The following is an 11,460-nucleotide window of genomic DNA, read 5'->3' on the forward strand; positions in this document are numbered from 1 at the left end:
TCATGTTACTGCTCCGGGTCTCTGCTGTCCAGAGCGCAGCTTGGCTGTCATTCACGCTGCGGATTTCACGCATGGCATCCGCTCGTGTGAAACAGCCCTAACAGTACAACTAAAAGATTAGATGGGAATGCTCAGAAAGAATTTTCAATGTTATTCAAAGGTTGAGTATCATTTGCCACTCAGCGTCTCTGGTAACATGACTACCAGTACTCACTGCAATCAGGTCTGTGAATCCAGTGCACGCAGTTGACTCGGCCAGTGTGTCCATTTAGTGTAGATACCACTGTCTTTTTCTGAAATGATAAAACATAAGTATTTATTCAAGAGGCATCCTGACAGGCATCTGACTTTCTTTAGAGGAGATCTGTAATAAAAAAAAATATATATTTAAAATAAATAAATAAAAAAAAAGACTGTCCTATACAAGTACAGAATATTACCACGATAGGTCTGATGACCAACTAAACCAAATGTTATAATGTTTGTATAATAGCAAAGGAGAACATATACCGTGGACTCATCTTTACGAGACTGCTGTATTAATGATCATATCGCTCCACATGTTAAGGATTGATGGTCACTGTGTAAACGCAAATTGTTTAGGTTCTCCTTGTGCCACCAACATAGCTCTGACCCGTTGAGGTATGGACTCTAGAAGTCCTTTGATGGTGTCTTGCAGTGTCTGGCACCAAGACATTTCCAGCAGATCCATTAAAATCCTGTAAGATGTGGGGTCTCCATGAATCGGACTTATTTTTTTTTCAGCTTATCCCACAGATGATCAAAAAGATAGAGATTGGAGGCCTAGTCAACACACTGAACTGTCATGTTCTTCAGTCCATTCCTGAACAATATTTTTCTGCATGGTAGAGAACATTATACCACTACCACTATGGAATACAAGTCAGTGTCGGACTAGGGTGCCTAGGGCCCACCTGTAAAAATTCATTCTGGGGACCACTGTAAAGCCATCTGCAAATATTACCTGCTCAGACAATAACTGCAGCAAAACGCTACAAGATGATTGATTATAGGGCTCCCTGCAGTGACTTCAAGAAGGTATGTCCCAGGGGGGAATAGGATAGTGGCTGGCCAGCCTCTGTGCTTAGAAGTCTTCTCTGCCAGTCAATATCTCTATTATAATAATATAATAATAATAATAATCATAATCTACTCAGATTTTTTCATATGGACCCGTTAGGCTGGTTGAGATGCTGTATGATGCCTATCTAATCTACTGTGGCACTTGTAAAGGGGGTGAGAGATTAGGGACCCACCTTGCTTAGGGGCCCACCAGGAGGATTGACCCATTTCCTTGTGGGCCAGCCTGAGTCTGAATAGTGTTGCCATGAAGGGGTGTACTTAGTCTGCAAAATGTTTAAGTAGGTGGTACATGTCATGGTAACATATCCACATGAATGCCAGGACCCAAGGTTTCCCAGGAGAACACTGGCCAGAGCATCTCATGCCTCAACCAGCTTTTCTTCTTGCATAGTGTATCCTGGTGCCATTTTTCCCCAGGTAAGCGATGTGCATGCACCAGGGATGTAAAAAGATACGCGATTCACCAGATCGGGTCCTATCCTCCATTGCTCCATGGTCCACTTCTGAGGCTCATGTGAATATTATAGAAGCTTTTAATGGCAGATAAGGCTCAGTCTGGGCACTCTGACCGGCATGCAGCTACACATCCCTGTACTGAGTAAACTGCAAGGCACTGTCGATGGCCTGCCACTGAGGGCAACATTTCACCAGTTGTCCATCCTTGTACCAGTTTTGGTATGCACTAAGCCCTGCCTACCGGGATGACAATTTTGGAGATGCCCTGACCCAGCTGTCTAGCTACCATAAAGTGATCCTTGTCAAAGTCTCTCAGGCTGACAAGTCACTAGTAATGCAGATAATCAAATATGACAAGATTTGTGACAGAGGGTACAAACATAGCCTCGAACACAAACGAGAAGTCATCCTAAGTATAACAATGAGCAGGGATGAGCACACATAGGGCTCAAAGGGGGCTTGAGCCCCTGCCCCATTACTTTTTTTTTTATGTTGTCCCAAGCCCAGGGCCGTCTTTAACGCGGGGCAAAAGGGGCAGCTGCCCCGAGCCCAGTTTTTCCTGGGGGGCCCAAAGGCAGCTGCCTCTTGAGCCCTGCTGGCCACTGCCCACAATTTCAATTACATCAAGTGGCGTAGAGGGGGCCGTCTGCCCCAGGTGTCAGGCTGTCAGCTACAGGGGGGTGCTGCCATGCCTGCCGGTAAAGGTATAGTATTCTGACAGAACACTGACACTCCAGAGCGAACTGTGAGAGAAAGGACCTTACATGACATCATCACCATGTGACCAGTAACATAGCGATATTACTGGTCACATGGCTATGAGGTAATCAAAGGTCCTTTCTTTCTTCCAGGACTCAGTGTTGCTGCAGCCTACAGGAGAAGGGTAGGTCACGTGGGTCGGCAGCGCTCTGCTATCACAGGCACTGGCCGACTGTCTGCAGAGTAGGAAGATCAGGGATGGCTGCTCAGCAGCGTCTGTGGGGGGGGGGGGGAGAGTCTGTCAGCATTGGAGAGGTGGATGTGACTGCTGGGGAGGCTGTGTGGGATTATATACTTGGGGGGCTGCTGTGTGGGATTATATACTGGGCGTGCTGCTGTATGAGAATTTATACTGGGGGGGCTGCTGTATGAGATTATATACTGGGCGTGCTGCTGTATGAGATTATATACTGGGGGGGGCTGCTGTATGAAATTATATACTGGGGGGGGCTGCTGTATGAAATTATATACTGGGGGGGGCTGCTGTGTGGGATTATATACTGGGGGGGCTGCTGTATGAGATTATATACTGGGGGGGCTGCTGTATGAGATTATATACTGGGGGGGCTGCTGTATGAAATTATATACTGGGGGGGCTGCTGTATGAAATTATATACTTGGGGGGGCTGCTGTGTGAAATTATATACTTGGGGGGGGCTGCTGTGTGGGATTATATACTTGGGGGGGCTGCTGTGTGGGATTATATACTTGGGGGGGCTGCTGTGTGGGATTATATACTTGGGGGGGCTGCTGTGTGGGATTATATACTTGGGGGGGCTGCTGTGTGGGATTATATACTTGGGGGGGCTGCTGTGTGGGATTATATACTTGGGGGGGCTGCTGTGTGGGATTATATACTTGGGGGGGCTGCTGTGTGGGATTATATACTTGGGGGGGCTGCTGTGTGGGATTATATACTTGGGGGGGCTGCTGTGTGGGATTATATACTTGGGGGGGCTGCTGTGTGGGATTATATACTTGGGGGGGCTGCTGTGTGGGATTATATACTTGGGGGGGCTGCTGTGTGGGATTATATACTTGGGGGGGCTGCTGTGTGGGATTATATACTTGGGGGGGCTGCTGTGTGGGATTATATACTTGGGGGGGCTGCTGTGTGGGATTATATACTTGGGGGGGCTGCTGTGTGGGATTATATACTTGGGGGGGCTGCTGTGTGGGATTATATACTTGGGGGGGCTGCTGTGTGGGATTATATACTTGGGGGGGCTGCTGTGTGGGATTATATACTTGGGGGGGCTGCTGTGTGGGATTATATACTTGGGGGGGCTGCTGTGTGGGATTATATACTTGGGGGGGCTGCTGTGTGGGATTATATACTTGGGGGGGCTGCTGTGTGGGATTATATACTTGGGGGGGCTGCTGTGTGGGATTATATACTTGGGGGGGCTGCTGTGTGAGATTATATACTTGGGGGGGCTGCTGTGTGGGATTATATACTTGGGGGGGCTGCTGTGTGGGATTATATACTTGGGGGGGCTGCTGTGTGGGATTATATACTTGGGGGGGCTGCTGTGTGGGATTATATACTTGGGGGGGCTGCTGTGTGGGATTATATACTTGGGGGGGCTGCTGTGTGGGATTATATACTTGGGGGGCTGCTGTGTGGGATTATATACTTGGGGGGGCTGCTGTGTGGGATTATATACTTGGGGGGGCTGCTGTGTGGGATTATATACTTGGGGGGGCTGCTGTGTGGGATTATATACTTGGGGGGGCTGCTGTGTGGGATTATATACTTGGGGGGGCTGCTGTGTGGGATTATATACTTGGGGGGGCTGCTGTGTGGGATTATATACTTGGGGGGCTGCTGTGTGGGATTATATACTTGGGGGGGCTGCTGTGTGGGATTATATACTTGGGGGGGGCTGCTGTGTGGGATTATATACTTGGGGGGCTGCTGTGTGGGATTATATACTTGGGGGGGGGGCTGCTGTGTGGGATTATATACTTGGGGGGGCTGCTGTGTGGGATTATATACTTGGGGGGCTGCTGTGTGGGATTATATACTGGGGGGCTGCTGTATGAGAATTTATACTGGGGGGGCTGCTGTATGAGATTATATACTGGGGGGGCTGTATACTGTAGGGTGCTATACTGCTCTATTGTATACTGAGGGTGCTGTATACTGTGGGGTGCCATATACTGCTTTATTGTATACTGTGGGGTGCTGCATATTGCGGGGTGCTGTATACTGGGTGCTATACTGCTCTATTGTATACTGTGGAGTGCTGTATACTGGGTGCTATACTGCTCTACTGTATACTGTGGAGTGCTGTATATTGGGTGCTATACTGCTCTACTGTATACTTTGGGGTGTTATACTATGTATTGCATACTGTGGGGTTCTGTATACTATATGGTGCTATACTGCATACTGTGAGGTGTTATATACCATAGGGTGCTATACTGCATACTGTGGGGTGCTGGGGTGCACTGTAACGCTAGGGTGAGCCGAGCCCCGGTCTTCTTCCTGAACTGCAGAGCGGTGCCCACTTCCAGCCCTGAGCCCAGCTGCCCCCTGCCCAGAGCACTGATCCTGAGCCTGCTGGAGTCTTCAGAACTGTAAGTATTTACAGTCAGTCACTGTAAGCTATATTATATATAGTGGTGGAGGGTGCGATTGCCTGCTAGGGTGTGCTACTTGTGGTTGTAGTGCGTTGTCCCTTTGCATACTGGGGGTTGTAGTGCTTTGTCTCTTTGCATATTAGAGTCTTGTAATGACATAATTTTACTATAATATGTACAGTGAAACAAAAAAAGTAATATTTGTGGATTCTGTCGTGTTTACAATTACATTATAAAAAAAAAAGGTAGGACTTCTGGAAAAGTAGGCTTCGTGGTACAAACATTTTTTGAAATTACGACAAGTGCCTTTTTTTTTTTTACTTGAAAGGGAGTCAGTCACCAGATTTTGACCTTCTAGACCGCTTACATAGCGCTCCTGCATAGCAGTCTATGATTCTAATGGTACCTTTGATGTTTTCTTGTGAAGTTCCCCCAAGGCAAAAACTGACTTTTATTCATATGTAAATGAGGGCTCGCAAGTGCCCAGGGGCGGCGTTCACCTCGTTGGTGCCCAGGCTGTTCTGCCTCTTTTCGTCATATCCCCGCCCCAGCCTCTTCCTTTGCGTCCTCCTTCTCTGCAGCGAGATCCTGCGCTATTCATAGCTTTGCCGGGGCATGTGCACTGTGATGCCCATTGTGGACACGGCATCGCAGTAGCTACTGCGCATGCCCTGGCTAAGCAATGGAGAGCACAGGCGCGGGATCTCGCTGCAGAGAAGGAGGACGCAAAGGAAGAGCGGGGCGGGCAGGGGAAGAGGCTGGGGCGGGGATATGACGAAAAGAGGCAGAACAGCCTGGGCACCAACGAGTTGAACGCCGCCCCTGGGCACTTGCGAGCCCTCATTTACATATGAATAAAAATCCGTTTTTGCCTTGGGGGAACTTCACAAGAAAACATCAAAGGTACCATTAGAATCATAGACCGCTATGCAGGAGCGCTATGTAAGCGGTCTATAGGGTCACAATCTGGTGACAGACTCCCTTTAAGCCCCTACCCTTCCAAATGCCTGTGCACGTCCCTGACAACGAGACATAACATTCTGACAGGTAGGTGGTGAACAGGCGGAAAATATCGGAAAAAAGTATGAAAGAGGATGGTCACCTAAGGCTATTATCACACTAGCGGCAGGACGGATCCGTCAGGCTGTTCACCCTGTCGAATCCGTCCTGCCGCTATATCGCCGTGCCGCCGCCCCGTCCACATTGACTATAATGGGGACGGTGGCGGAGCTCCAGCGCAGCACGGCGGTGCATGGCGAAAGGCCGCCGGACTAAAAGTACTGCATGTCCGACTTTTTAGTCCGGCGGCCTCGGCGAAATAGCGGCAGGACAAATCCGACAGGGTGATCAGTCTGCCGCTAGTGTGAAAGTAGCCTTAGTTATAAACATCAACAGATACGTCCTGAGTTGTCATCTTCTGTCAGTTACACGTTTCACTCAAATATCCCTTAGACTCCTTAAGTTTTTACAGAACCCATGAGGGATCCAGAGCTGGCGTGGAGCGCCGGACCCGCCAGTGCACAAAACAATGGAGTTCTGGACTAATATACAGGTAGTAACCATACAGACAGAGGGCGGCGTGTAATCGTCACCTAGTTTTACTAGAGAGCAACACAACTATTCAGATGTGAGGTGACGTGTGACATCATATACTGGACACAGCTCAGAACTACAGTACCCCTCCCCCTGTCCACCTAGCAGCACCTACCTGACATCATATACCGGACACAGCTCAGAACTACAGTACCCCTCCCCCTCCTGTCCACCTAGCAGCACCTACCTGACATCATATACTGGACACAGCTCAGAACTACAGTACCCCTCCCCCTGTCCACCTAGCAGCACTTACCTGACATCATATACTGGACACAGCTCAGAACTACAGTACCCCTCCCCCTGTCCACCTAGCAGCACCTACCTGACATCATATACTGGCCACAGCTCAGAACTACAGTACCCCTCCGCCTGTCCACCTAGCAGCACCTACCTGACATCATATACTGGACACAGCTCAGAACTACAGTACCCCTCCCCCTGTCCACCTAGCAGCACCTACCTGACATCATATACTGGACACAGCTCAGAACTACAGTACCCCTCCCCCTCCTGTCCACCTAGCAGCACTTACCTGACATCATATACTGGACACAGCTCAGAACTACAGTACCCCTCCCCCTCCTGTCCACCTAGCAGCACCTACCTGACATCATATACTGGACACAGCTCAGAACTACAGTACCCCTCCCCCTCCTGTCCACCTAGCAGCACCTACCTGACATCATATACTGGACACAGCTCAGAACTACAGTACCCCTCCCCCTCCTGTCCACCTAGCAGCACCTACCTGACATCATATACTGGACACAGCTCAGAACTACAGTACCCCTCCCCCTCCTGTCCACCTAGCAGCACCTACCTGACATCATATACTGGACACAGCTCAGAACTACAGTACCCCTCCCCCTCCTGTCCACCTAGCAGCACCTACCTGACATCATATACTGGACACAGCTCAGAACTACAGTACCCCTCCCCCTCCTGTCCACCTAGCAGCACCTACCTGACATCATATACTGGACACAGCTCAGAACTACAGTACCCCTCCCCCTCCTGTCCACCTAGCAGCACCTACCTGACATCATATACTGGCCACAGCTCAGAACTACAGTACCCCTCCCCCTCCTGTCCACCTAGCAGCACCTACCTGACATCATATACTGGCCACAGCTCAGAACTACAGTACCCCTCCCCCTCCTGTCCACCTAGCAGCACCTACCTGACATCATATACTGGCCACAGCTCAGAACTACAGTACCCCTCCCCCTCCTGTCCACCTAGCAGCACCTACCTGACATCATATACTGGCCACAGCTCAGAACTACAGTACCCCTCCCCCTCCTGTCCACCTAGCAGCACTTACCTGACATCATATACTGGCCACAGCTCAGAACTACAGTACCCCTCCCCCTCCTGTCCACCTAGCAGCACCTACCTGACATCATATACTGGACACAGCTCAGAACTACAGTACCCCTCCCCCTCCTGTCCACCTAGCAGCACCTACCTGACATCATATACTGGACACAGCTCAGAACTACAGTACCCCTCCCCCTCCTGTCCACCTAGCAGCACTTACCTGACATCATATACTGGACACAGCTCAGAACTACAGTACCCCTCCCCCTCCCCTGTCCACCTAGCAGCACTTACCTGACATCATATACTGGACACAGCTCAGAACTACAGTACCCCTCCCCCTCCTGTCCACCTAGCAACACCTACCTGACATCATATACTGGACACAGCTCAGAACTACAGTACCCCTCCCCCTCCTGTCCACCTAGCAGCACTTACCTGACATCATATACTGGACACAGCTCAGAACTACAGTACCCTCCCCCTGTTCACCTAGCAGCACTTACCTGCGGGCTGTACAGTACTATGGAGTGACAAGAGCCGCAGGCCAGCACATCGCCCCGACTCCAGCTCACACAGTGTGGACACCGGTTAGCAGAAAAAGCTGCATGTGACAGATAAACTGTGGGAGCAGCCATGTTGGATCCTGGAAGCTGCAGTAACTAGTGAGGGAAAGTCCCTTTGATGATGTCATGACCATGTGATCAGTCACATGTACAGGAAGTGTTCCGTCTGTGCTGCGGGGGTGTAGCGTTATACTACCCTACCTCGTGAGATTTCCCTACCCTCTTACTTCTTGTCGCATCGGCGATGACGTATGGAGGCGTGTCTTTGTTTTTACTATCTGCGCATGCGCAAAAGGCCAGTCTAGGGAAAATCTCATTGCCGATTTCAGCAGCACACTGGGACACTGCGCATGCGTCGGGGAGCCGAGGTAGGGAAAAATTACGGCCCAGTGCGCAAGCGCGGTTAACTCATGAAAATCCACCCGATATACGCGCCTGCGCAGTGTGGGGGTAGGGAAAAATTACGTCCCAGTGCGCAAGCGCCGAGGGTAGTATAAATATCTATTTCAAAAGCGCTTTTAACCCTTTGCAGGAGCAATTGTCATATTGGTTCTTGAGTGATTGTTCTCTTATATATAGGTTCTATTATATAGGGGGTCTGTCTGCACAGTATATGGGGGGGGCTCTGTCTGCGCAGTATATGGGGGGGGGGGTCTGTCTGTGCAGTATATGGGGGGGGGCTGTCTGCGCAGTATATGGGGGGGTCTGTCTGCGCAGTATATGGGGGGGTCTGTCTGCGCAGTATATGGGGGGGTCTCTCTGCGCAGTATATGGGGGGGGTCTGTCTGCGCAGTATATGGGGGGGTCTGTCTGCGCAGTATATGGGGGGGTCTGTCTGCGCAGTATATGGGGGGGTCTGTCTGCGCAGTATATGGGGGGGTCTGTCTGCGCAGTATATGGGGGGGTCTGTCTGCGCAGTATATGGATGGGGGGATGTCTGCGCAGTATATGGGGGGGTCTGTCTGCGCAGTATATGGGGGGGTCTGTCTGCGCAGTATATGGGGGGGTCTGTCTGCGCAGTATATGGATGGGGGGATGTCTGCGCTGTATATGGGGGGGTCTGTCTGCGCAGTATATAGGGGGTCTGTCTGCGCAGTATATGGGGGGGGTCTGTCTGTGCAGTATATGGGGGGGTCTGTCTGTGCAGTATATGGGGGGGTCTGTCTGCGCAGTATATGGGGGGGTCTGTCTGCGCAGTATATGGGGGGGTCTGTCTGCGCAGTATATGGGGGGTCTGTCTGCGCAGTATATGGGGGGTCTGTCTGCGCAGTATATTGGGGTCTGTCTGTGCAGTATATGGGGGAGTCTGTCTGTGCAGTATATGGGGGGGTCTGTCTGTGCAGTATATGGGGGGGTCTGTCTGTGCAGTATATTGGGGTCTGTCTGTGCAGTATATTGGGGTCTGTCTGTGCAGTATATTGGGGGATGGATGTGCAGTATATTGGGGTCTGTCTGTGCAGTATATTGGGGGGGGGGCAGTGTACTATATTTGTGGGCTGTGCGTTAGATGTGCACCACGTGTGGCCTGTGTGTTTGATGTGTACAACCGTAGTTTAACAAAAAATAAAAATAAATTCCCAGCCAGAGGGCCTGCCCCACATCTGCCACCAAATCCCTCGCTCACTGGATTCAGTCATCTCCGTCTCTGTGTCTCCCACAATCCGTGTGTCTGTCTGCTGTGTATATGTGGTCCGTCCGTCTGCTGCACTGCGTCTGTTCTGCCATTTACTCTAACCTGTTTTTTTTTTTTTGTTTTTGTGTCCCAACTCTGACCAGCATGTTCTCCTATGGAACACGAAGTAGCTGAAGTGGAATGCAGAAGCCCATGTTTGAGGCCCGCGCCCCTGGCTGGAGCAGTGAAGGGGCATCTGACAGGTGACAAGCTGCTCCTGTTTGCACCGCTACTTCAGCATTGTGTACTGTGATCACCGCGAGTTCACAGGTCGGCAACCATAGGCCGTCCACATGCTGTGAATTACATCTCCCATCATGCTGGTAAAGTATTATGGGAGGTGTAGTCCAAAACATCTGGAATACCAAATGTGGATGAATGAAAAGCATGGTGTGTGTGACTGGTCAGTAACAAGGGTTGGAGCCTTGACGTGGCGTTACTGCTCACATGTGTATCCATGTGCCAATTCAACCAATGTGAGTGACTGTAATACTGATGAGGTAACTAAATACTGTGACGATGGAGAATTAAACGACCGTATCTCCTACACACTGCTTACACCGTGACCGCATCTCCTACACACTGCTTACACCACGACCGCATCTCCTACACACCGCTTACACCGTGACCATATCTCCTACACACTGCTTACACTGTGACCGTATCTCCTACACACTGCTTACACCACGACCGTATCACCTACACACTGCTTACACCGTGACCGTATCACCTACACACTGCTTACACTGTGACCGTATCTCCTACACACCGCTTACACCGTGACCATATCTCCTACACACTGCTTACACAGTGACCGTATCTCCTACACACCGCTTACACCGCGACCATATCTCCTACACACTGCTTATACCGTGACCGTATCTCCTACACACTGCTTATACCGTGACCGTATCTCCTACACACTGCTTACACCGTGACCGTATCTCCTACACACTGCTTACACTGTGACCGTATCTCCTACACACTGCTTACACGGTGACCGTATCTCCTACACACTGCTTACACTGTGACCGTATCTCCTACACACTGCTTACACCGTGACCGTATCTCCTACACACTGCTTACACCGTGACCGTATCTCCTACACACTGCTTACACCGTGACCGTATCTTCTACACACCGCTTACACTGTGACCGTATCTCCTACACACTGCTTACACCGTGACCGTATCTCCTACATACTGCTTACACCGTGACCGTATCTCCTACACACTGCTTACACCGCGACCGTATCTCCTACACACTGCTTACACTGTGACCGTATCTCCTACACACTGCTTACACCGTCACCGTATCTCCTACACACTGCTTACACCGTGACCGTATCTCCTACACACTGCTTACACTGTGACCGTATCTCCTACACACTGCTTACACCGT

The 11,460-nt window shown here is 50.4% G+C and overlaps 1 protein-coding gene across 1 annotated transcript in view; it reads right to left on the bottom strand.

The window, feature by feature from the left end:
• ELP2 (elongator acetyltransferase complex subunit 2) overlaps nucleotides 1-8,474 on the bottom strand; it is a 128,631-nt gene extending 120,157 nt beyond the window's left edge. Inside the window, exons 1-2 of the mRNA XM_040432197.1 lie at nucleotides 8,328-8,474; nucleotides 215-293 (exon numbers count right to left, since the gene is read on the bottom strand). Coding sequence (XP_040288131.1) covers nucleotides 215-293; nucleotides 8,328-8,459 — 211 coding nt within the window. The 5' untranslated portion in view covers nucleotides 8,460-8,474. The remainder of the gene's footprint in view (nucleotides 1-214; nucleotides 294-8,327) is intronic.
• Nucleotides 8,475-11,460: the final 2,986 nt, after the last annotated feature.

The sequence above is a fragment of the Bufo bufo genome, chromosome 5 (genome assembly GCF_905171765.1).
Source record: "Bufo bufo chromosome 5, aBufBuf1.1, whole genome shotgun sequence".
NCBI classification, from domain to species: domain Eukaryota; kingdom Metazoa; phylum Chordata; class Amphibia; order Anura; family Bufonidae; genus Bufo; species Bufo bufo.